This window comes from Oncorhynchus mykiss, chromosome 8 (genome assembly GCF_013265735.2).
Source record: "Oncorhynchus mykiss isolate Arlee chromosome 8, USDA_OmykA_1.1, whole genome shotgun sequence".
Taxonomy (NCBI): Eukaryota; Metazoa; Chordata; class Actinopteri; order Salmoniformes; family Salmonidae; genus Oncorhynchus; species Oncorhynchus mykiss.
Window position 1 is genome coordinate 36,979,397 of NC_048572.1, and position 27,895 is coordinate 37,007,291.

At 44.2% G+C, this 27,895-nt stretch overlaps 1 protein-coding gene across 1 annotated transcript in view; it reads left to right on the plus strand.

Moving 5' to 3' along the window:
* Nucleotides 1-27,895, plus strand: part of LOC110530907 (kelch-like protein 29) — a 330,236-nt gene that overhangs the window by 162,799 nt on the left and 139,542 nt on the right. Inside the window, exons 4-5 of the mRNA XM_036985426.1 lie at nt 20,274-20,430; nt 25,513-26,085. Of these exons, the coding sequence (XP_036841321.1) occupies nt 20,274-20,430; nt 25,513-26,085 (730 nt within the window). The remainder of the gene's footprint in view (nt 1-20,273; nt 20,431-25,512; nt 26,086-27,895) is intronic.

Sequence of the window (27,895 nt, forward strand, 5' to 3'; positions counted from 1 at the left end):
AACTTCTCTGGTATACCTTACCCCCACACGCAGTGAGGAAGATGATTCAGGAGGGAAAGGAAAGTCCAATGGCCACAATTGGAGAATTACAGAACTTGGTCGCATGTTGGGGTCACCAAGTCTCTTAATTTAGAATGAAACGCTACCTTCATGCCAATAGGTTCTTGGGAGGGGTTACCAGAAAAAGCACCTTTAATTGAGAGTAACCAACAGATGTCAACGCCTGAAGGATTGGAACTGGGTGTTTTGGTCAGATGAGACCAAAATGAAAGGTATTTGGCCACGCACACCAGCGGTGAGTTTGTGGTTGAAAGAAAGATGCAGAAAATAACCTCATACCCTCTGCAAAATGCGTCTCTTTGATGTTAAGTGCCTTCCTCGAGGGCACAACGGCAGGCAATGGCATTTAGAATTTGATACCAGCAACTTCCTGGTTGCCAGCTCACTTCACCTCTCTAACGGCTAGGCTACCTGCTAGGCTACCTGCTAGGCTACCTGCTAGGCTACCTGCTAGGCTACCTGCTAGGCTACCTGCCGCCCCATGTGGCTGTTTTTCTTCCACTAGTCCTGGGGCCCTTGGTAAGGTCAACGGCATCATGAACTTTACCCAATACCAGGACGTTTTAGTCAGAAACCTGGTTGCTTCTGCCAGGAGGCTGGATTTTCCAGGAAGACAATGACCCTAAGCACACAAAGACACATTATAGACTTTTTTGCTCATCTTTATCAAGGGTGCCTATACTTTACCCAATACCAGGACGTTTTAGTCAGAAACCTGGTTGCTTCTGCCAGGAGGCTGGATTTTCCAGGAAGACAATGACCCTAAGCACACAAAGACACATTATAGACTTTTTTGCTCATCTTTATCAAGGGTGCCTATAAAATGCAAACATCCACTGTGATTTTAGAGTAAATTGTGTAGATCGTTGACAAAAATGACCATTTTAAATCCATTTTAAACCCACTTTGTAACACAATGAAATCTAAAGAAATCCAATGGGGGTGAATACTTACAGTGTGATAAGCACGGTGTATGTGTGTGTGTTGGGATTTTCTCCATTGGACAGAATGTTCAGTTATGTTTGTGTGATTGCCACTCAAAGTTTATTGAGAGGAAGGGACAACTGACGAATAGATTCATTAAAGCTGAAAGCCGCAATGGGTGAAACGGTGCCACTGGTCACCCAGGCGCATTTGCTATTGTACTTGTTTTGAGGAAATGAGCATCCAGCTAAATAAATCATAATACATACTCTGCTGTTCTATTTCATGCGCAATGATGTCAGAGGGGGGAAAAAAAACATTGTTGTTTGAAGTAACGTCTTTGTTGATGTAATTTCACAAAAGTATATGGCAGTTTCACCGCTATGGATTGCAGCTTTATAGAACTAGACAATGGATTCAGTTGTGTGCGTGTGTGTGTGCGTGTGTGTGTGTGCGCGTGTGTGTGCGCGTGTGTGTGTGTGTGAAAAAGAACAAGCCAAACAGCTAATAGAGTCAGAGTGAGGCGCAACAGCCCGGCTCAGAGGGAGATGGGTAACCATAGCAACATGTATTTTAGTTTGCCACCCCTCTTTAGCACACGCATACATAAAATCCGTAGAGAACACACAGAGAACAATAGTGTGTGTGTGTGTGTGTGTGTGTGCAGTGCGTGTTTGTGTCTGTGTATTGGTCTGCCATGAACATTTAGGAACTAACACATTTATTAGAATCCTCCATACCAAACTGTCAGTATCTTTATGGTGTGTTTTTTTGTTCCTCTATCACGTTCCGTGTAACCCTGCGGTAGCTGCTGTGTTTTACATCCCGCTGTTCTCATGGGGCTTGGGGCAACAGTGGACCTTTTTCTATTCACAAGCACAGAGACTCGGTAGTTTAGTGAATACGGAAACAAACCTTGATACTTTTCAGTCTTTCTATTGCAAAACTGTTCATGCAAATTGTAACGAGCAACACATTTGGCATCAGTTTCATCGGGTTGGTTCTCCTACAATGCAGAACTTGACCTGGTTGTTTCACAGACTGGCACGGTTGAAACTGGTCAAAGGATGCTTTTAGGTGGTTTGACTAAAAATGACCTAATGTTCTGTGTGTGTATGTGTTTTGCGGGAGTCTGTTTGTGCGGAGGATACTAAACAAAACTGTAATTTCAGAGTAAGGCAGAGGTTTTTTTGGGGGGGGTGTGTGGTGTTTATGTGGTTTCAGTGAGTGTGTGTGTGCATGCAAGCATGCACATGCATCTGTTCTGTGATGTGTGCTGGGGCCTTCCGTGTACAAAGCCTTTGCTTGGGGAAAATCCCCAGCCAGCCAAACAACAAACACCATTTCATCCTACACACAGCAGCTTGCCACCAAAAATAATATTTTTTTTTGTTTTTGCCTGCACTGTTTCTCTCCTCCTCTCTTCTATCCCTCCTTCCCTCCTCTTCCCCCATTACTTGTTCCCTCTTTTTTTCATCCCCCTGCTTGCTGACTGAAGCTCATTTTGTGTTGAGTAGAGTTACTGTAAACTTTCAACGTTTACCAGGAAACTACTAGAATTTTTGTAACTTTCAAAGTTTATTTGGAATTTTATCAAACATCTAGGGGCCTTTTTGGGTACTCCAGATTATCACAGGTGTCTGTAATTATCTGGCCCTCTGTAAAAAAAATAAATAAAATGAAATACTTAAGATATTTATTTTTATATTTTTATAACGTGACAAAGCTGTAAAACAGTATCCTAAATACAAACGATCAACTTACTTAATACTATTGGTGTTTTATATGAAAGTTTCTGCTTGAAATATCCTTTTATACATATTTTTTTACAATTATTTATTTGACTATATATTTGTTAATGTTTTGACATGAAAAAAGTCAATAGTTGGAAGAGTTGCAGAGTTAATTGAAATTTCATTAATTAGGCTATTTTATCTTGGCCATGTGGTCTATCCCTAGTTTTGAGTCAGAGAAACATCTCTCTCTCTCGTTTTCTGAGTCAGAACCATCTGCCGCTCGCGATAATGGGTCGCTAGGGAGGAGAGGACCGGCAAACCGGAGACAAATTGAAAAAGAGAGAACGCAGAGCGTTTCGATACCAACCTGTTTGTCTGTCTGCCCACTGCATTATGCCAAAAACAACTGAGTGTGTGTTTATGCGCAAACAATGATCGTGCTCTCTCTCTCTCTCTCGCTCTCTCTCTCTCTCTTTCTCTTTCTCTCTCTTTCTCTCTCTTTCTTTCTCTTTCTCTCTCTTTCTCTCTCTTTCTCTCTTCTCTATCAGAAATGGTCAATTCTTGACCTCTGAGTTTGTCCTCCTCCTAAACCAGCTCTACTGATACGTTTCTTTATAGAACTATCTCACTGTCTGAACTGGACAGGCTTAGAGTTCATCCGACCATACTCAGCAATCCATGGTCCCCTTTGTGTCTTTCTGCTTTTCCCTTCTTCTTTTCTGAAGTCTTCTTGTGTTAGACTAGCAGACAACTGATAACAATCTGACATCTCATTGCCTTCTGTTCTGAGTCATCGCAGGCCTGTCAGATTCCTTTGACTATGAATGAGTCTTTATTGAAGTTGTCTTCTGTTGGCGTACTGACACATCAACGCTATCAGTAGTGCTTTGGCAGCGTCTAGCATCTCCACATAGGCACAAACACACACACTTTGACACCTCTTGTGAAGAGTTATGGCGATAACCATCTTTAAGCAAGGAGGAAATGTGTGTGAGATGGAATCGATCAGATATGTAAAGCTGCACATTAAGTCATATTGAACCAGATGTTTCGATTGTGTGTGTCGTGGCGGGGGCAAGTGGGGTTGGAGTCTAGTGGAATAAAGGCCTGTCAGCGGGAGTGTCAATGCGACAGCAGAATGTATGATGGGTGTGTTTACGGACATATTCAACCTCTCCTTATCCCAGTCTGTTGTCCCCACATGCTTCAACAGTTCCACCATTGTGCCTGTACCAAAGCAAGCTATGGTAACTGAACTAAATCACTATCCCCCTCTAGCATTCACTTCTGTCATCATGAAGTGCTTTGCGAGACTAGTCAAGGGCCATATCACCTCCACCCTGCCCGGGACCCTAGACCCACTACAATACTCTGGTTAGAGATGATCCAATCGCTAATTACTTTGTTTTGTACAACACCCGTCATTGTGACGTCACCAAAAATGACTTCAGTGATGGAGGTCTCGGACTGAAGTATGTAGCGAACATAAAGCAACTTTCATAATGCAGATCTCTAAATGAATACCAACTGCCTCTAGGGAAAATGTTAATTTTTGAGTGTAGGCTCATTTATTTTCGGCAACAACACACTCACTCATCACAAATTGTAAGCAAGCTAGTTACAGTGCCCCTAAAGACATGATTGACATTGGGAATAGAGGGTGGGCTGTCAGCTGATTGTTGTAAATCTGCTACTTACCTAGCTCTGTTTTTTTTTTGTTTTTTTTACTGATTGTGATTTATCTTCAACGCTCTTAAATAATAAATTTAATAATATAATATCCATAATTTTCCAGCTCAAGATACATTTGAATAATAATTTGGTGGGTGCTTGTATTTGTCATATTTCCCACACAAGTGTTTATTAATACGCGTGTGTGAATTGTAAGTCTGTGTTTTGCATATCCAAACTCTCCCTGAGACACCCTCAGAGAGTGGGGTCACCGTTAGTGTCTGCCATTATGAACCTGGAGCAATTAGTGTTAAGTGCCTTGCTCAAGATTTTCACCTTGTTGGCTCTGGGATTCGAACAAGCAACCTTTCGGTTACTGGCCCAACACAGGTAGTCTAGACTCTAGCTAACTGCCACATACTAAAATATCTACACAAATATCCTGTAAACTCCATATATTGGCGGTAGGTTGCCTAGCGCTTAGAGCATTGGGCCAGTAACCGAAAGGTTGCTGGTTTGAAGGCACTTAACCCTAATTGCTGCTGTAAATCGCTCTGGATAAGAGCGTCTGCTAAATGACTAAAATATATGGGTGGCTTGTGTGGATATTTTAGTATATGGTGGTTAGCTAGAGTCTAGACTACCTGTGTTGTTGATGCAGGCCGCTCCTCTGTCTTTCTGCTGCGTGCATAAGCCATCCGGACCAAATATTGGTGATGATGTAAATCAAGTGTTATCAGTGTTAATCAAATGTTATGCTGCTGTGGAAGTACTGTTTATATTTAAACTAGGTAGTTTACTACACACACTCAACCGGGCACGGCATCTCAAGCCATACATGTTTGGATAACACGCAAGCTACGTACAGGGCAGATCAACGGACAGGGTAGGGCTGGGGGGTGGCGAACCCGATCTGTGCATGTGCTTGCATAGACTACAGCTCTGCTTTCAACACTATAGTGCCCTCTAAGTGTGTCACTAAGCTCAGGGCCCTTGGTCTGACCCCTTCCCTGTGCAGCTGGGTCCTAGACTTACTGACTGGCCGACCCCAGGTGGTGAGGATAGGCAACAACACCTATGCCACACTGATCCTCAACACAAGGGCCCCAGAAGGGCCACCTCCTTTACTCCCTGTTCACCCATGACTGCGTGGCTCTGCACAACTCCAACTCAATCAAGTTTGCTGATGACACGACAGTGGTAGGCCTGATTACCAATAACAATGAGGGTGGTGCCAGGAAAATAACCTCTCCCTCAACATAAACAAAACAAAGGAGCTGATCGTAGACTACAGGAGACAGAAGAGGGAGCACGCCCCCATCCACATCAACGGGGCCGCATTGGAGAGGGTCAAATGCTTAAAGGGACCGGAAAGGGTCCCACCACACCGACACCGTGGCGAAGAAAGTGCTATAGCGCCTCTACAACCTCAGGTGGCTGAAGACATTCGGGAATGGCCCCTCATACTCTCACAAACTTCACAGCCGGGTACGGCAGTCAGCCCAGCGCAACACCAGGGGAACTCTGCCTGCCCTCCAGGACATTTATAGCACGCTGTGTCAAAGGAAGGCCAAAAAGATCATCAAGGACCACAGTCACCCGAGTCAAGGTCTGTTCACTCTGTTACCATCTAGCAGACAGAGACAGTGCATGCATCAAAAGCTGAGACCGAAAAACTGAAAAACAGCTTCTATCACTAGGCCATCAGACTGTTGAACACCCATCACATCATCTCCTCTTGTTAGAGACAAAGATGGATTCACTCCCATCAAAACACACACACACACACAAGCTCTCACACACACACCTCATACACAAGCAGACTCCTGTACTCACATATACACTCAGGAACATGCATACACCCATACTCACAAACACACACGCACACTCTCGCGCACACACACACACACACACACACACACACACACACACACACACACACACACACACACACACACACACACACACACAGCCAACGCTTCTGTTCCATGTATAAATACATTAAACACTAGACCAGTGGCAGTTGGTGACGTTTAAGATGAGAGGATGATTATTTTTTTTATGTGCATGGCCTTATTTCTATTAAAGCATATTGGATGACTGTCATTCATATTCCATTCACCCAGTTCAGTGGCCTCATAGACTAGACGTGACATCGTAAATTAAATCTACTATTTTAGAATATGAGGACTTGTGCAAATTATGGAGGCACACTTGGCAATGCCATCACACACAATTTGTTTTGTATACTTTTATCGTAATTGACGTCAATCGACACCCAATCCCTGTTTGATGCACACTGTACACCTTCCATTTATTTGGGGCTGGGGCTCATAGGTTCATTTACGCAACACTAACCATGTTTCCATCCAACTATTTCACACGGATTAATTACCTGACGCATGAAAAAAGTAACGACTGGGTTGATGGAAACATGAAATGCTTGTACAATTTTCTAAATGCCTACAGACAATTTGTTTGTTCGACTGATTGTGTCGTTAAAATTATGTGAAAAACGGCGGTGAAAAATGCACAAATATTGATATAATAACCACGCAATGATACAGTATGTTGTGTGGTCCTCCCACTATGACCCGGGGAAAGCATGCAGTTTATTAGGTTACAGATTAAATAAATGATGATGAACTTCACAGGGTGGTGAAAGTGCAAGGTGATGAGCTTGATGCTCCTTTCCCAAAAATATTGAGGGTCTTATTCTGGTGACATGATGATCGACGCTTGGTTGCCGTTTGACAAATACAAATAATATCGCTCTCATCCGTAATAATCTCATAATGTAGGAAGCCTACCCCCACTGTATGTGTGAGCTATTGGCTAAAGCGCATGTGCAAAGACAAGAGTGTGACAAGAGTTTGCTATATGACGCAATAGAAACTCATCTAACTTGTATTTTTGTTATTCGGTACATGGTACATGGGAATTTAACCTCAAGTCATTTTTTGTGCACTAAGTCATCACATACAGCATTTTATCCTCAAAAATCAGTTCACTAGAAACATCTTCGCTGGGCAAATTAACACATTGTTTTATGCAGATGTTAGAATATTTGCATGAAAATCTGTTGCAAATTGGATGGAATCCTTGCTAATGTTGTGGAGTGTGCACTTATGAGTTACAGATTTTGGAACACTGTTCCTTTCAGCCAAGGTTTACAAAATGCCATCTAATTGCTGCATCGATCTCCCTGTGCCTATCAACTATTTAAACTTAAAGGCTGAGTGTCAATGAATGACTTTCTGGTCTCATTGAAGCTGGGTCGAAATGTCTTCCTGCCTATCTTGTAGACTGTTGTTGGGAGGACCACTGCAGAAGTCTTAAAGCGATTTCACATTGTGTATCTGGAGAGAAGTGAATAACTTGATTGTTTCAGGTAAAAAATAAATGAGCATCTGAGGCACCACCAGCAGGGTCATTTCAAAATCAAATCAAATTGTCTTTGTCACATGCGCCGAATACAACCGGTGTAGACCTTACATTGAAATGCTTACTTACAAGCCCTTAACCAACAATGCAGTTTTTTTTTTAAAGCACACAAAAAAATTATTAAGAAATAAAAGTAACAAATAATTTAATAGCAGCAGTAAAACAACAATAGCGAGGCTACATACAGGAGGTACCGGTGCAGAGTCAATGTGCGGGGGCACTGGTTAGTTGAGGTAATTGAGGTTAAATGTACATGTAAGTAGAGTTATTAAAGTGACTATGCATAGATAAAAACGGAGAGTAGTAGCAGCGTAAGGAGGGGGACAATGCAAATAGTCTGGGTAGCCATTTGATTCGATGGCTTGGGGGTAGAAGCTGTTTAGAAGCCTCTTGGACCTAGACTTGGCACTCCGGTACCGCTTGCCGTGCGGCAGCAGAGAGAACAGTCTATGGCTAGAGTGGCTGGAGCCTTTAACAATTTGTAGGGCCTTCCTCTGATACTGCCTGGTATAGATGTCCTGAATGGCAGGAAGCTTGGCCCCAGCGATGTACTGGGCCGTACGCACTACCCTCTGTAGTGCCTTGCAGTCGGAGGCCGAGCAGTTGCCATACCAGGCAGTGATGCAACCAGTCAGGATGCTCTCGATGGTGCAGCTGTAGAACCTTTTGAGGATCTGAGGACCCATGCCAAACCTTTTCAGTCTCTTGAGGGGGAATAGGTTTTGTCATGTCCTCTTTGTCGTGTCTTGGTGTGCTTGGACCATAGGTAGTTAGTTAGTTAGTTAGTTTGTTGGTGATGTGGACCCCAAGGAACGTGATGCTCTCAACCTGCTCCACTACAGCCACTACGTACTTTTCCTGTAGTCCACAATCATCTCCTTTTGTCTTGATCAGGTTGAGGGAGAGGTTGTTGCCCTGGCACCACACAGCCAGGTCTCTGACCTACCACTGTTGTGTCATCGGCAAACTTAATGATTGTGTTGGAGTCGTGCCTGGCCGTGCAGTCATGAGTGAACAGGGAGTACAGCAGGGGACTGAGCACGTACCCCTGAGGGGCCCCCGTGTTGGGGATCAGCGTGGCGGAAGTGATGTTACCTACCCTTACCACCTGGGGACGGCCCGTCAGGAAGTCCAGGATCCAGTTGTAGAGGCAGGTGTTTGAATGCTGACCTGTAGTCAATGAATGGCATTCTCACAAAGGTGTCCAGGTGGGAAAGGGCAGTGTGGTGTGCAATAGAGATGGTATCATCTGTGGATCTGTTGGGGCGGTATGCAAATTGAAGTGGGTCTAGAGTTTCTGGGATAATGGTGTGAGCCATTACCAGCCTTTCAAAGCACTTCATGGCTCCAGACATGAGTGCTACGGGTCGGTAGTCATTTAGGCAGGTTACCTTAGTGTTCTTGGGCAAAGGGACTCTGGTGGTCTGCTTGAAACATGTTGGTATAACAGACTCTGTCAGGGAGAGGTTGCATGCAGGGAAATCTGATCTGTCAACCAGCTGCAATATCTCTGTATACTACCTACTGCTGTGGTGCCCTTTACCCTTAAGTGTCCATGAGCTGCTCCCAGCCTGTGATTTGTGTGTTGTGTGTCAGGTTAGTCACTGACAGAATATCTGTGCAAATGACCAATAAAGCAAGTATGGTCAAATAAAGGCCAGACTATATATATATATATATATATATATATATATATGGTAGCAGTGCATGTAATGTATCTAGTCCCAAAGTGGCTGCATGGTTGTTAGAGGCTCTGCTGAAGTTAAGTCTTTCAAGTTTCCATTAAGGCTGTGCTATTGGTTATCGGTGGGAGACGTAGATGCTGGTTTACACAATGAAAATCAGTGTTAAACTAATCAAAATATATTTTGTAGTTGAGATTCTTCAAAAGTATCCACCCTTTGCTTTGATGACAGCTTTGCACGCTCTTGGCATTCTCTCAACCAGCGTCATGAGTTAGTCACCTGGAATGCATTTCAATGAACAGGTGTGCCTTGTTAAAAGTTAATTTGTGGAATTTATTTCCTTAATGCGTTTGAGCCAATCAGTTGTGTTGTGACAAAGTAGGGGTGGTATACCTTATTTGGTAAAAGACCAAGTCCATATTATAGCAAGAACAGCTCAAATAAGCAAAGAGAAACAACAGTCTCTCATTACGGTGAGACATGAAGGTCAGTCAATCCAGAAAATATCAAGAACTTTGAAAGTGTCAAGTGCAGTCGCAAAAAACATGAAGCTCTATGATGAAATTGGCTCTCATGAGGACGGCCACAGCAAAGCAAGACCCAGAGTTTCCTGTGCTGCAGAGGATAAGTTCATTCGAGTTACCAGCCTCAGAAATTGCAACCCAAATAACTGTTCAGAGGAGACTGCATGATTCAGGCTTTCATGGTCAAATTGCTGCAAAGAAACCATAACTAAAGGACACCAATAATAAGAAGAGGCTTGTTTAGGCCAAGAAACACGAGCAATGGACATTAGACCGGATGTAAGATTGATGTAAGATGTAAGATTTTTGGTTCCAACCGCTGTGTCTTTGTGAGACGCAGAGTAGTTGAATGGATGATCTCTGCGTGTGTGGTTCCCACCGTGAAGCATGGAGTAGGAGGTGTGATGGTGTGGGGGTGCTTTGCTGGTGACACTGTCTGTGATTTATTTAGAATTCAAGGGACACTTAACCAGCATGGCTACCAAAGCATTCTGCAGCGATGTGCAATCCGATCTGGTTTGCGCTTAGTGGGACTATTATTTGTTTTTCAACAGGACAATGACCCAAAACACACCTCCAGGCTGTGTAAGGGCTATTTTTACCAACATGGAAAGTGATGGAGCGCTGCATTAGATGACCTGGCTTCCACAATCACCCGACCTCAACCCAATTGAGATGGTTTGGGATGAGTTGGACCGCAGAGTGAAGGAAAAGCAGCCAACAAGTGCTCAGCATATGTGGGAACTCCAAGAGTTTTCGAAAAGCATTCCAGGTGAAGCTGGTTGAGAGAATGCCAAGAGTGTGCAAAGCTGTCATCAATGCAAAGGGTGGCTACTTTAAATAATCTAAAATATATTTTGATTTGTTTAACACTTTTGGTTACTACATGATTCCATAAGGGACAGGGAAAGGTGGATACCTAGTCAGTTGTTCAACTGAATATATTCAACTTAAATGTGTCTTACTGCATTTAACCCAACCACTCTGAATCAGAGAGGTTGGGGGGGGGGGGGGGGCTGCCTTAATCGACATCCACGTCTTCAGCGCCGGTGGAACAGTGCCTTGCTCAGGGGCAGAACGACAGATTTTTACCTTGTCAGCTGGTGGATTTGATCCAGCAACCTTCCGGTTAATGTCCTAGCGCTCTAACCACTAGGCTACCTGCCGTCATATGTGCTATTTCATAGTTATGATGTCTTCACTATTATTCTACAATGTAGAAAATAGTCAAAATAAAGAAAAACCCTTGAATGAAAAACATTTGACTGGCACTGCTTATATAAAAACCACACACACACACACACACACACACACACACACACACACACACACACACACACACACACACACACACACACACACTCACCAGTTTATTAGCCACGCCACCCCGTTCACGAAAATGTCCGTAGCTTGCTATATAAAGCAGGCAGACTGTTATCCAGTTACTGTTCGATTGAACATTAGAATGGGCATTAGAATCCGTGCCAGGCGCGCTGGTTCTAGTACCTCGGAAATGGTTACTAAGGTGTACCGAGTATTGTGCAACAAACAAAAAAACATCCAGTCAGCGGCAGTCTTGTGGGCGAAAACAGCTCGTTGATGAGCGGTCCAAGGAAAATGGCAAGAATTGTGCAAGCTAACAGGTGGGCCACAAACAGGCAAATAATGGTGCAGTGTAACAGTGGTGTGCAAAACGGAATCTCACACAACTCGTCGGTCCTTGTCACGGATGGGCTGTTGCAGCAGACAACCACACCGTCGGTGGTGTAATGGCGTGGGGACTGTTTTCCTGGCACACATTAGGTCCCTTGATACCAATTGAGCAACATTTCCATGCCTGAAGAATTCAGGCTCTGGAGGCAAAGTGTGGTCTGACCCAGTACTACAGTGCCTACAGAAAGTATTCATACCTCTTGACTCACACTTAAACCTTCCGCTTGGGGCTGGATGTGTCAATGTGTAGTTCATACATGCATAATCATGGAGCTCAATGGACATAACGAGAGAGATATGACAAGGTGCACATATTGAGTACCACAGTACGAGTCTTTTCATAAAACCTAGCGGTAAAACTCGGAAATGGTTCCAATAATTTTTCCACCATTCATTTTTACGTAGGGGATTTTAGAAGTACTTCATATAAGGTCTGTGTTTTGTTTAGGCTTACCCTGGCGTCGTGGCGTTTTGATAACTGCGCAGATCTCTCTCGGACAAGGTTACTTTTATCAATCTATTCGCCTGTAATTACCCCCCCCCCCCCAAAGGAAATGCTAATTAGCCACTAATGTGGCTATCATACAGAACTACACATCTTGTCACTCGAGGCACAGGGTGTGAAAAAACCTCCACATTTCTCTATGCAAACTCTCATCAACAAGTAGCAAGTAACCTAGTAAGTAGATATTATAGCCTTTTTAGTTCCTCTTGTAAATAATTGACGTCGTGTATTTCTCGTAATTTCTTGTGTAATTCATTTTTTTCTGTACTTTTTCAAATTACCTAGCATTTTTTTTATTAGCATAATGTCTTAAATTACCTTGGCCTTTGTAGTTAACCAGCTAATCTCTCCGTCGATCCGAAGCCTTAAGTTATCTAAGTTATTCCGAAAAGCACACGTGCATTTTCTTTTCTTCCCGCCAAAGAGGCGTCGCTGGAGCCATGTGATAAGGTAAGCACTGTTTCCTAGTCAAAGTTCTGTGGTTAACTAGGTGCTTATGAAAGCTAGATAACCACTGATTGTAGTTATGGGTACAACGCACATTACCTTCCTTACAAGTAAAAAATAAAGCTGTATGGGCTAGCATAATGACTTGTGACATTTTTATTGACAATTCTTTAGTGAGCTAGCTAGTGAACGTTAGCTCGCGGTTTGTGTAGTCATGCTTCTTTACACAGTCATATGTTAGCTAGCGTTAGCCCACCAGGGAAGGGATATTTAGCTAGCTGGCTGGCAAGGATAAGATAAGCTTATGAAATTAAGCTAGCCCGCAGCTAGTACTTTTCAGACTGGGCTAGTAGACTATGTGCGAAGCTAGCCAGACACAGCAGTGACATTTTGCCTTTACATACATCGCATGCCACAGATTCAGGACCTGAATGTTACCTGGTCAAGTAGAAATCAAGGTCTGCTGGCCAGTGCACAAGATCCTTATGTATAATCCCTGCATATAAATTCCTTTCAGACGATCTCCCTACCATTGTCGATCCTCCTCAGTGACCTCACGGCTGAGGGTTTTAACTTTCCTCTTGAGAATTAGATGCATAGGTACAGTCATGTAGCTCATAGCAGTTCTTCACCTTTTCAGGCAAATAGTATCCTCATCATTAGAGCATTAGAGATGATTCCTCCATCCCAGCAGAAATGTCCCATCCACATAGTAGGGTTTTAGATGTGCAGATAGACCAAAGCCCAGTCTATTTTACCATTACTATAGTCAAGTCTGTGGGTTATTGTATTTAAATAAATGTTACCATTTTAGTAATCAGCCTAGCTAGCTAGTAAAAGTAGCTTTTTTGTCAGATGGGCATACTGGAGACCCAGTGACAGTGCTCAGGTCTGAAGCTTCCATTTTCTGTTGGGAAAGAGAAATGTGCCCTTTATTTAACAGAAAAGGTAGCTCATCCAACATGGCAGAAGAGGAAGATCCAGACTGTTGAGAGACCACTTGTCACATTGTCCAAGGTGGGTTTGTCTTATAACAAGACATTTTCTGTCCAGATAAATATGTTGATAGGGCATTGAAAAAGACCCACCACTGACTAAATGTCTCTTTGTTTTCCAGTGCAACAGGAGTGAACCCCTCAGGCCATCCAGTGCATAGACATCATGTGCCAGTGTGAGCTGAGTGCGAGCGTCCAGTTGTGGAGACTACAGCCCATCGAGCCTGTGGACTGACAGGTCAGTAACTCGTCAAATATGATACAATATTGTGTAAAACATTGAATTTATAGATGCTTTGAAATTGACTTTAGGTCCCATTCTCCCCATGTTTTAGATGTTACATGCGGAACGTCAGGTTCACCCCACCAACAGCAGTGTATGATCAATGCCACCCTCAGCCAGGTGATCTGCTGGAAGTGACGTACTCTCTCTCACTCTGGGGGATAAGACATCATTTAAACAGCACAGATATAAATTCCCACTGTGCCCATGATAAAAATGCAATGTGAATTGTGTTTTATTACTGAATGGAAAATGTGAGGAGATGCACTAAGACCAGCCTTTGTGATTGAACTTAAGTTGGCTGCTTTGAGCAAAACCTGAATGTAATAGGCTCCTAGAATAGGTTATATTGTTTGTGTATGATCTTTATTCATTGTTCACTTGCTTTTCAACAATATCAGGTACAAGCAGGGATGACTGGGGCCTTCAGCAAGTAAGACACGAGGGGGGTAATAAATAATTTGAACATCACAGATTTAAATTCCCAACTGTTCCCATGATGAACTGAACTACATTACTTTAGTTGGCTGCTTTGAACAAAACTTGTATGTAATAAAACCTATTCTGGGAAACTAGTCTGTGTGTATGAAATATGTGAAATATTTTTTCCCTGAAAACAGGTACTGACAGGAAGAGCAATATGAGTCTGTCAGAGGTCATCACGTTGGATGGTGATGGAGGCTTTGGTGGTCCACACAATAAAGAAGCAGGTGTCCCTTCCAGTGATGTGGAGCTGACCTTGGACCTGGTGCCAGTAAGGATGGTCTTCACGGAGGCGGTAAGACCCTCCCTCCTTGATACAGAAATTCTTCGACTTCACTGCCTCTTCAATGGTAAGGTCCGTTGCACCATAGGGACACTTGACTTCCACCACTGGTGTGGTACCCACCAGACCATCCGGTGAGGCATCCAGGATCCCAGAACCCGTGACCCAAAGCCCTGACTCCTGCACATCCATCTCTTTAGCAAAGCGTTTCCCAAACTCTGTCCTGGGGACCCCATGGGGTGCATGTTTAGTTTTTTGCCCTGGCACTACACAGCTGATTAAAATCATCAAAGCTTGGTGATTAGTTGATTATTTGAATCAGCTGTGTAGTGCTCGGGCAAAAACCAAAACATGCACCACTTGGGGTCCCCAGGACTGAACTTGGGAAAGCCTGCTGTAGCCATTTTGAATGCCTTGATGTCCTCCTCTTTGTTATCTGTGCCCCACTTTAGACACCCCATCCAACGACTGATCTGAGGACCCTTTTAGCAGCGACTGAGTAACGCGCTTGGCCTTAACCGCTGCTCTGTAATTGCTGGACGTCAACCTCCCTCTTCTCATGGTGTGCCAGTTGGGGTTGGTGTGGTGTCCAACTGTTGCCTGCCGGCCAGGATGCCTGCATGCCCCAGGTGCCCTTGTTCTTTTAACAATGTCCGGTACAGACAGGGATGACGGGGAGGGTAGCGGTTGTTCTGGCTCAGGTTCAAGGAGACTTGCCATTCCACTGTACCTGTCCCAGAGTCTGTTCCTTAGCCACTGAAGATCCTCCTCTGTGGGCTCTCGGGACAGAGGGTTGTAGTCTTCAGCCGGGTACAGGTCCTCCGCTGACTGCACCTGGTTGGGCTTCCTCCACTCGAATTCCACATCTGTACGGCAGATATTGTGAACTGCCAAAATAGGCTGCATGGCTACACTGATGAGCTCCACGGAGGCATTCCCATGTGGTAGAGAGAATCCCCTGGTCACCTATAGAGACCTGCCAACAGGAAGGATGTTAAGTGACACATGCCTTTCAATTCATGAAACTTTGAACACCATGAAATGCATTTGTTGTAAGAAATGTGCTGTATACTGTATAAAGTTGGATTTGATTGATGACATGACAGCTTTAGAATATTTAATAACTCATTTTCACATGAAGACAAGTGCAGTTTTTCCATAAACGTTTAATTGATAACTTGGGATTTCATCACTTGCCATATCAATCATACAGGGGGAAGGATCCTATAAATCAAGACTGTGTGAATGCATGTACCACTCCGAATAAAAAAAAGTACTGTGCCTTTGAAAATGTGTCTCTGGTCATGAAACTACAATACAGGCTGGATGTCTAAACAAAGTCAATTCTGAATGTCAATAGATTTTTTAGATTCATTCTCATCAATGACAACATTCTAGAACTGAGTTATCACTCATCTAAGTCTGGTATCCGGGGTAATCTGGTTAATTATATAATTGATTAAGTGTCTCTTTCCTTGTCGAATGTTAACAGCTGTATAGAACACATTATATTGCTAAGATGCTCAAACTGAACTTAATAGCTACACTCACCGACTCAGGATAAACATTTATCCCTCATGCTGGCCTTGACCAAAACGGTATGTTACTACCCTTCACTATAGTTGCACTTCTCCACAAGGCCAGACAGTCTCCCCTTTTAATGCTCATCATTGAAAAATGCCATAGGGTTTGAAATCAAAGTCGACATACTGCACAAACAAGTAATACAAAATACATTTTGATCTACTGCTCTGCTAACTAGCTAGCTAAAGTAGTCATTGGCTAGCTAAGACGGAGAAAGGGGACGGAAGAAGTTCCACACTTTATTCAATGAATTTCAATACAGCACATGGATCGGCTAGTGTCGGCTAGCGATGACGTGCAGGAGGTCTTCTCTGTTGCTCATTAGTATTTCCCTTTTTTTTTTTACTAAATTGAGGTGAATATATTGCTAAAACTCACCTTGGCCGAGAGAGAATTACAAGGTTATCAAAACGTCACACCAAGGTAACGCTGCACCAAATAAATATTTAATTTGAAGTGTTTGTAAAATTCACTATGTGAACAAATGAAATTTTTTCACTATGTGGTGAAAAAAGATTGGAACCATTTCTGTGTTTGACTGCTAGGTTAAATGGTTAGTATGACACATCCACTGTGGCAGACTATGTGACGTAGTACTCCATTTTTGGGGACCACATTTTGCTCATGAGTGCTACTTTCAGAACTACTGGTAAAAAAAGAATACAAAAGTACAGAAGAATCTCTTTAATGTAAAAGCCAGGCTGTGGTTAGCTGGAGAATCAGGGTGTACTCTAGCCTCGCTCTTAAACCTCCACATCCAACTGGAGATGGAGTGCCAATACTTCTGTGGTGTGTGTGTGCACGTGTTGCTGTAGGGTCTGATGGTGGTTGACATGTGTTGCTGTAGGGTCTGATGGTGGTTGACGTGTGTTGCTGTAGGGTCTGATGGTGGTTGACGTGTGTTTCTGTAGGGTCTGATGGTGGTTGACGTGTGTTGCTGTAGGGTCTGATGGTGGTTGACGTGTGTTTCTGTAGGGTCTGATGGTGGTTGACGTGTGTTTCTGTAGGGTCTGATGGTGGTTGACGTGTGTTTCTGTAGGGTCTGATGTTGGTTGACGTGTGTTGCTGTAGGGTCTGATGGTGGTTGACGTGTGTTGCTGTAGGGTCTGATGGTGGTTGACGTGTGTTTCTGTAGGGTCTGATGGTGGTTGACGTGTGTTGCTGTAGGGTCTGATGGTGGTTGACGTGTGTTGCTGTAGGGTCTGATGGTGGTTGACGTGTGTTGCTGTAGGGTCTGATGGTGGTTGACGTGTGTTGCTGTAGGGTCTGATGTTGGTTGACGTGTGTTGCTGTAGGGTCTGATGGTGGTTGACGTGTGTTGCTGTAGGGTCTGATGGTGGTTGACGTGTGTTGCTGTAGGGTCTGATGGTGGTTGACGTGTGTTGCTGTAGGGTCTGATGGTGGTTGACGTGTGTTGCTGTAGGGTCTGATGGTGGTTGACGTGTGTTGCTGTAGGGTCTGATGGTGGTTGACGTGTGTTGCTGTAGGGTCTGATGGTGGTTGACGTGTGTTGCTGTAGGGTCTGATGGTGGTTGACGTGTGTTGCTGTAGGGTCTGATGGTGGTTGACGTGTGTTGCTGTAGGGTCTGATGGTGGTTGACCCAGTGTTTCCATCAGGCTGTGCTGTTCTGATAACATTTCTCACTATTGTATTGTACAATGCTCAAAAAAATAAAGGGAACACTTAAACAACACAATGTAACTCCAAGTCAATCACACTTCTGTGAAATCAAACTGTCCACTTAGGAAGCAACACTGATTGACAATAAATTTCACATGCTGTTGTGCAAATGGAATAGACAACAGGTGGAAATTATAGGCAATTAGCAAGACACCCCCAATAAAGGAGTGGTTCTGCAGGTGGTGACCACAGACCACTTCTCAGTTCCTATGCTTCCTGGCTGATGTTTTGGTCACTTTTGAATGCTGGCGGTGCTTTCAATCTAGTGGTAGCATGAGACGGAGTCTACATCCCACACAAGTGGCTCAGGTAGTGCAGCTCATCCAGGATGGCACATCAATGCGAGCTGTGGCAAGAAGGTTTGCTGTGTCTGTCAGCGTAGTGTCCAGAGCATGGAGGCGCTACCAGGAGACAGGCCAGTACATCAGGAGACGTGGAGGAGGCCGAAGGAGGGCAACAGCCCAGCAGCAGGACCGCTACCTCCACCTTTGTGCAAGGAGGAGCAGGAGGAGCACTGCCAGAGTCCTGCAAAATGACTTTCAGCAGGCCACAAATGTGCATGTGTCTGCTCAAACGGTCAGAAACAGACTTCATGAGGGTGGTATGAGGGCCCGACATCCACAGGTGGGGGTTGTGCTTACAGCCCAACACCGTGCAGGACATTTGGCATTTGCCAGAGAACACCAAGATTGGCAAATTCGCCACTGGCGCCCTGTGCTCTTCACAGATGAAAGCAGGTTCACACTGAGCATGTGACAGACTTGACAGAGTCTGGAGACGCTGTGGAGAACGTTCTGCTGCCTGCAACATCCTCCAGCATGACCGGTTTGGCGGTGGGTCAGTCATGGTGTGGGATGGCATTTCTTTGGGCCTCCATGTGCTCGCCAGAGGTAGCCTGACTGCCATTAGGTACCGAGATGAGATCCTCAGACCCCTTGTGAGACCATATGCTGGTGCGGTTGGCCCTGGGTTCCTCCTAATGCAAGACAATGCTAGACCTCATGTGGCTGGAGTGTGTCAGCAGTTCCTGCAAGAGGAAGGCATTGATGCTATGGACTGGCCCGCCCGTTCCCCAGACCTGAATCCAATTGAGCACATCTGGGACATCATGTCTCGCTCCATCCACCAACGCCACGTTGCACTACAGACTGTCCAGGAGTTGGCGGATGCTTTAGTCCAAGTCCGGGAGGAGATCCCTCAGGAGACCATCCGCCACCTCATCAGGAGCATGCCCAGGCGTTGTAGGGAGGTCATACAGGCACGTGGAGGCCACACACACTACTGAGCCTCATTTTGACTTGTTTTAAGGACATTACATCAAAGTTGGATCAGCCTGTAGTGTGGTTTTCCAATTTAATTTTGAGTGTGACTCCAAATCCAGACCTCCATGGGTTGATACATTTGATTTCCATTGATAATTTGTGTGTGATTTTGTTGTCAACACATTCAACTATGTAAAGAAACAAGTATTTAATAAGAATATTTCATTAATTCAGATCTAGGATGTGTTATTTTAGTGTTCCCTTTATTTTTTGGAGCAGTGTATATACACATCAGACTTAGGTATCTCAATATTGTATTGTTTGTTGAAGATGGATATAATCCAGTCTGAGTCATTAATATCCCCACCCCCCCTCCACATTTCATTCTAATCGACCATATTTACAGGTCAATTATGCTTCATGATTAGTAACAGCTAGACACAATTTTAATAAGCGCCCATGTCCTGATCTGGAGAAATTCAAAACTATACAAACGTTTAATTGCCTTTTGATTGCACACTGCAAGGTATAATTGAATGGTTTAATGAATAGTTGAATAGGTGTGTGGTCTCACACAGTAAGGACCTATAGAACGTCACTTGAATGTGGATGTTGATATATCTGCCGTAATGGAACTATAATCTACATCAGTCACCAGTTAGTGCAGTTGCTCTCCTGATCATCTATGTCTGCAAAGCTTGCTGACAAACAAGTCAACCTTTTCATGTAACAGACCGATCATCTCTTCTCTATATCTCTATCTCTTACCTGTGTATCAGACCTGATGTTTATTTTTGTGGTTTTCTAAGCTCTTGTTTATCTCCTGTGTCAGTTGAAGGCCGATAAACTGATTTGTTCATCCCTCTCTCTCTCTCTCTCTCTCTCTCTCACTCACTCACTCACTCACTCACTCACTCACTGATACCTAGGTGTCAGAGCTAGTTTTTTCCTGCTGTTTTTCTAATGTGTTGTTCTCTCTCCTCTCTCTCCCAGGTATCAGGTGTGTCTCCAGGGGAGAGGGAGAGCCAGGCTCCAGGTCTGCTGTTAGCTCCAGGGGTGAGGTGGGGACAGACACCCATCAACCAGCTCACACCCTGGGAGACTGATGAACCTCCTGCCAAACAACAGCACAGAGACTGTGAACCCATAGGTACTGACACACACACACACACACACACACACACACACAGACACAGACACAGACACACACACACACACACACACACGTGTATACACGCGTATAAACACACACAATACGCGGCGGCACACACCACACAAACACACACACCTGCACGCAATACTAGTTATAGCAATCATAGTCTGTATTATTGTAATATTTTCTGATTTTAAACAAATCATCTCTCTGAGGTGGATATTTCACGAGTATAAATGACAATGACAATAATGGGTTAAATTTAGGAGCTGCAGAAGTTGAGAACCTATAGTACTAAAGTGAACCCAGAATGGCTGTGCCCTGCAGCAGTCAATTTCCCTCTGTTACACTACTCTGCTGGCCTCTGCCTCCTGCTCACAGAGAATGGATCTAATTTAAGAACAATACACATACAGAGCCACTGCACTTGCTCCATTGGCACCTCCACGATTAATATACTCTAGACACTATGAAAGCTGTATCCAACGATGTATTCAAGAAACGCAATGAATGTGGTATACTTCCATAACAAATATCCAGTTTCCACGTTCCTGATACTATAGCGAGCAATGCAATGAATACTGTATATTCAAGTAACACTCGTTATATACTGCACTGTGTATACATCAATATAGAGTACAATATGTATTGTATGGTATTATAGCAATGAATCCATGACCACTGTCTACTTCTTGAGTAGTCAGTATTCCATAACCGTCGTACTGTAGCTCTATGTTACCTACTCGACAAATGATCTGTTAATTAATTGACGCAGTCTCAATAAAGATTTCAATAATTACCCTGTCACAGCTGATTGTGTACACGCAGAGAAATAATACCTTTTTCATGGAAAATAAGTATTTGAACTCTTGTCAGCTGAGACTGCCAATGTAGGCTTTGCTACTACTAAATATCTAGTTTCTCAAAAACATCACTAAGACCTACTTAATGGAAATATATTTTCTGCTGTTTTCTATTTGAGATATGCCTCCGCCATTTCTAAATGTCTAGTTTCTCAAACTAATAAGTAAGTACTCTCTGCTCTTGTCTGTTTGAGAGTCTTTGCCACCACAGTGGCTTTGACCAAAAGCTTTGGCTAGTTTCTTCAACTCATCACTTGAGGACAATATTCCTATCGTGTTCCTCTTCTGGAGGTTGGGGTTCAGAGCAGTGCTCTCTGTCCCCTAAACACCCTGCTGGGAGGGTATAGAGGGACGCGTGTACACACACACACACACACACACACACACACACACACACACACACACACACACACACACACACACACACTGTCCTCAGGGACCCTGCTGTGTGGGGTATAGAGGTGGCTGAATGGTCTATGAAGCCCTGTGGTATTAGTAATGTGGCCAGACGACAGGCTTTGCCTACAAGCACAGACTGACACACAAACACACACACACAGTCTGGTGGCGTAAGAAACAAACACACACCAGCCTCAACCACGGAGTGAGATGTCACCCATGCTGCTGCATATGGCACTCAAACCAAGCGTGCGTGCGTGCTTGTGAACGTCTGGCATCCACAATGAAACTAGCTCCGCACTTCACTGAACTGAGTCGCGAGAAACTTCCCCACCAACTGCCAGAGTGAATCAATGGTTTAAATAGGAACTTCTCTGCAGTTGGTTGTTTTAAAGAAGTTTCTGTCTGGAAAAGTTAACTTTTCGCTTGTGAGAAAGAAGGACTTTGATTTCTGAAGCATTGCCTCAGTCGGTATGTTAACAATTAGAGGTTGATTGAGCAATTCACCAAATTGAAATAGAATTCTTATAAAAGGACCAAGGAGCACTTACGAAACAACCAATATTTAATGCTCACACATTTAAATGATGGGGTACAAGAGAGCAATCAGGAGAAGGGATCCATTTAATGTTAATGCAATTACATTTCCCTTCTTAAACCTTTCATTAGCTCTGCCGCAAGAGGACTCGCAAATGTGAGTGCATGTTAGCCATCGCTAATGAGTTCCGTCTTGTCACTTCATTATATATTTTAGTCCAAAGACTGATTGTAGTTCAGAAAATGTACAGGAACACTTTAATAACTCAAGATGGAGAACAGGAAGGAGAAGATACGTATCAGGCTGTAATCAATTCTGGCACCTCGTTGAAATCCTACTACTCAGGCCAAAACTATAGGAGCATAATAATATTATATCGGATTTCTCTCTCTCTCTCTGGTTTTAATCAAGTTTAGGGCTCAAGTTGAGAACAGTAGGAATAAAGTGGTATAGTGCTGAGATAGTTGGCCTGAGGATGGATGACCATAATGTACTGAGAAGTTCTCTTCTTCCAGTCTAACACATTCTCGCTCTCGTATGCGTCAGAGTAGAAAATACTGTAAATACATACTTAGCTAGCTACATGGTAAACGGAGCTCATCACTAATACCATGGACTGAACGTGTTCCCTGTAGGCATACTGTGTATATACAGAGTGTACACATCATTTAGGACACGTTCCTAATAACATGTTGAGTTGCAGCCTCAATTTGTCGGGGCATGGTGTTGTAGGCGTTCCACATGGATGCTGGCCCATGTTGACTCCAATGCTTCCCACAGTTGGGTCAAGTTGGTTGGATGTCCTTTGGGTGGTGGACCATTCTTGATACACATGGGAAACTGCTGAGTTTGAAAAACTCAGCAGGGTTGCTGTTCTTGACCCAAACGAGTGCGCCTGGCACCTACTACCATACTTCGTTCAAAGGCACTTAAACATTTTGCCTTGCCCATTTATTTCATTTATTAGGATCCCCATTAGCTGATGACAAAGGCGACAGCTAGTCTTACTGGGATCCGACATATAACGACAAAGACATTACAGACAAAAACTGACGAGGTACACACTGATCGGTAAAGAGAGGATGACATTCTATAACGCTCCTTTTCCTCTGCACAGTTCTCTCACACTGAGAAACAATAGGAATACAATAGAATGTGCTATGCTTTTTTCATTTAATCCAATTCACTGTTACCAATTATTTTATGAGATGAGGATTCCTTGATGGAGTAACTTTAATCTTAGCTGGTCTGAGAGAACTTGAGGCTTCCCTCCTCAATGTATACATTGGTATGTTTTTAAGTTGCGCTGTTGAGAGAAACTCTTTCTACAATCAGAGCAGTAGTAAGGCTTCTCTCCTGTATGTATACCTTGGTGTCTTTTTAAGTGGCTCGATTGAGAGAGACTTGCTACAGTGAGAGCAGTAGTAAGGCTTCTCTCCTGTATGTATACATTGGTGTCTTTATAAGTGGCTCGGTTCTACATTGAGAGCAGTAGGAAGGCTTCTCTCCTTTACGTATACCTTGGTGACTTTTTAAGTGGCTCGGTTGAGAGATTATCTTCCTACAGTGATAGTAGGCGTAAGGCTTCTCTCCTGTGTGTGTTCTCTGATGAACTTTTAGCTCAGCTGATGTATAAAAACATTTTCCTCCAAATGGCACACATACACAATCCATGTCTCGAAGTAGAAAAAATATCCTTCTTTAACCTGTCTCCTCACCTTTATCTAGACTGATTGAAGTGGATGTAACAAGTGACATCAATAAGGGATCATAGTTTTCACCTGGATTCACCTGGTCAGTCTATGCCATGGAAAGAGCAGGTGATCTTAATGTTTCGTACACTCAGTGTATATGGTCAATATGTTAACTGTAAGGCCCCTATATACACTACCGTTCAAAAGTTTGGGGTCACTTATGAATGGCCTTGTTTTTGAAAGAAAAGCCATTTTTTTTGTCCATTAAAATAACATCATTAAATAGTACCCACAAAACACCAGTCTCAACATCAACAGTGAAGAGGCGACTTCGGGATGCTGGCCTTCTAGACAGAGTTCCTCTTTCCAGTGTCTGTGTTCTTTTGCCCATCTTAATCTTTTCTTTTTATTGGCCAGCCTGAGATGGGGCTTTTTCTTTGCAACTCTGCCTAGAAGGCCAGCATCCTGGAGTCGCCTCTCCACTGTTGACGTTGAGACTGGTGTTTTGCAGGTACTATTTAATGAAGCTGCCAGTTGAGGACTTGTGAAGCGTCTGTTTCTCAAACTAGACACTAATGTACTTGTCTTGCTCAGTTGTTCACCGGGGCCTCCCACTCCTCTTTCTATTCTGGTTAGAGACAGTTTGCTCTGTTCTGTGAAGGGAGTAGTACACAGTGTTGTACGAGATCTTCAGTTTCTTGGCAATTTCTCTCATGGAATAGCCTTCATTTCTCAGAACAAGAATAAACTGACGAGTTTCAAAAGAAAGTTATTTGTTTCTGGCCATTTTGAGCCTGTAATTGAACCCACAAATGCTGATGCTCCAGATACTCAACTAGTCTAAAGAAGGACAGTTTTATTGCTTCTTTAATCAGAACAGTTTTCAGAGTGCTAACATAATTGCAAAAGGGTTTTGGATTAGCTAACACAACGTGCCATTGGAACACAGGAGTGATGGTTGCTTATAATGGGACTCTGTACGCCAATGTTGAAGTTCCATATAAAATCTGCCATTTCCAGCTACAATAGTCATTTACAACATTCACAATGTCTACACTGTATTTCTGATCAATTTGATGTTATTTTAATGTACAAAAAAATGTGCTTTTCTTTCAAAAACAAGGACATTTCTGAGTGACCCCAAACTTTTGAATTGTGGTGTATGAAAAGTAATTTGTTGTGTAATTTGTTCAGCTATCTAAAAGGATCAAGTAAATGATGAGGTTATGTAATAATAATCTAAACTCTCTCCTTCCCCCCTATCTCACCCTTGTGTTCTCTCTCTCTCCGTCCTCTCTCTCTCTCCCCTACCTTCCCCCTCTCTCTCCCTTCACGCTCTCTTCCTCTCTTCCTCTCTCTCTCTTCCTCTCTCTCTCTTCCTCTCTCTCTCTTCCTCTCTCTCTTCCTCTCTCTCTTCCTCTCTCTTCCTCTCTCTCTTCCTCTCTCTCTTCCTCTCTCTCTCTTCCTCTCTTCCTCTCCTCTCTTCCTCTCCTCTCCTTCTCTCGCTCTCTCGCTCTCTCTCTCTCTTCACGCTCTCTTCCTCTCCTCTCTCTTCACGCTCTCTCTCCCCTGTCTCTCTTTCCAGGTCCTCCATGGGTACCTTCTGTAGCAGCAGTGACCAAGTCCAGTCTCCTGCCCCACTCCTACCCCCACCAGCCCCCCTCCTTCAGCCACAGTGTCACTGTCCAGTGCCCTATTATAGGTCTGACTCCCTCCATCCAGTCACCCATGCCCCTCCACCCCCACCCACTCATGACAGCCCACTTCCAGCTACCCCCGCACTCCACTGCCCACCAACCCCCCGCCATGGTGCTCAAAATGCCCTACCAGCCACCCTATCCCTTGGCCCAGCCCCCTGTCTTCTCCTCGCCCCTCTCTACCCCCTCAGGTGGTCCCAGGGGAGCGCACCCCAACCAACAAAACCACAGAATGATGGGGAACGGTCATCTGACGCCTCACCCCCCTCCTCACCACTCTCACCCAACTCACCCTCTCATACAGCCCCATGCCCTGCCTCTGACCAATGGGCAGTTGGCGCGGCTAGTTCCTCCTACTCCAGTAGCCAATCAGGATGGTCCTAGAGGGCCCAATGGGCTGCAGATGCTGAGGACGGTGGGGATGGGAAAGTACGAGTTCACAGACCCAGGACATCCTAAAGGTAAGACAGACCCACTCTGACTTGGCAAGTCTGCAGTCACACACACCAAATATAAGACAGGCCCAATACAACTTTATTCTCTAATTATTTTGTTTTTTACTGAGTAGGTTTTCTCAGTGTAGGACTCAGCTTTTCTCTGGGTAGAGTGTGGTTTGTACAGGGAGCAGGTTCTCTGGGAAGAGTGTGGCTTGTACAGGGAGCAGGTTCTCTGGGTAGAGTGTGGTTTGTACAAGGAGCAGGTTCTCTGGGTAGAGTGTGGTTTGTACAGGGAGCAGGTTCTCTGGGTAGAGTGTGGTTTGTACAGGGAACAGCTTCTCTGGGTAGAGTGTGGTTTGTACAGGGAACAGCTTCTCTGGGTAGAGTGTGGTTTGTTCCAGGGAACAGCTTCTCTGGGTAGAGTGTGGTTTGTTCCAGGGAACAGCTTCTCTGGGTAGTGTGTGGTTTGTACAGGGAGCCGCTTCTCTGGGTAGAGTGTGGTTTGTACAGGGAGCCGCTTCTCTGGGTAGAGTGTGGTTTGTACAGGGAACAGCTTCTCTGGGTAGAGTGTGGTTTGTACAGGGAACAGCTTCTCTGGGTAGAGTGTGGTTTGTACGGTGAACAGCTTCTCTGGATAGAGTGTGGTTTGTTCCAGGGAACAGCTTCTCTGGGTAGAGTGTGGTTTGTTCCAGGGAACAGCTTCTCTGGGTAGAGTGTGGTTTGTTCCAGGGAACAGCTTCTCTGGGTAGAGTGTGGTTTGTTCCAGGGAACAGCTTCTCTGGGTAGAGTGTGGTTTGTTCCAGGGAACAGCTTCTCTGGGTAGAGTGTGGTTTGTTCCAGGGAACAGCTTTTCTCTGGGTAGAGTGTGGTATGTACAGGGAACAGCTTCTCTGGGTAGAGTGTGGTTTGTACAGGGAACAGCTTCTCTGGGTAGAGTGTGGTTTGTACAGGGAACAGCTTCTCTGGGTAGAGTGTGGTTTGTACAGGGAACATCTTCTCTGGGTAGAGTGTGGTTTGTACAGGGAGCAGGTTCTCTGGGTAGAGTGTGGTTTGTACAGCTTTTCTGGGTAGTTTGTGTTGACAGCACTCCATAAACAACACTACAAACACATCTAACCAGGAGACAGTTAAAACAATACCTGGTACTGGTGCCAAATCTTCACAAAGCTGCACCAAGGTCACAGCTTACACACGCACGCGCACACACCCACACACCTTATTCCATTGTTTTAAATTATCCAGACACGCCTGCAGTCACTTTTTAAGTTTCTTTTAAGCCTGGCAAACTCTTGTTGTCTTTGTGAAGACTGTGAGCTCAGTGGTATGGCGAGCCGTCTCGGGTTTGGCTGCATCTCAAAGCCGTAAATTGTTGTTTGTTAACCTTGGAGTTTGTGATGCAGGGCCAGAGACAGATGTTCTATATTCCCTGACCAATTTTCACATTTAATGAAGCTTTTAATCTAGAGTTTAGATTGGCCTTTTTTCCCCCCAACTCGTTTAATTTTTTTTATTTTGGGAGTAGATCAATAGAACGTGTGCAAATGAGTTTCCAGATTGATGTAGAAAGCAGTTGTGGCAGTCGGAGCGGAGGCTACCTGAGACACATTTAAATGAGACAGCAGGTGGAATGGAAACACAGACAATTAGAGTGCGGACGCATTGAACTGCAGTCCGGCAGCTCATTTCTGTTGCGTCTCCTGTTCGCTTAGATGCTTGCCGGGTTTTGTAATGGATACATTGTTGCTATGCTGTCATTTATTGTATTTAGTCGAATAGCCAAAGTCTTGTGTGTTTTTGAATTCATACGTTGTGTGTTTCACAATCTATATACTGT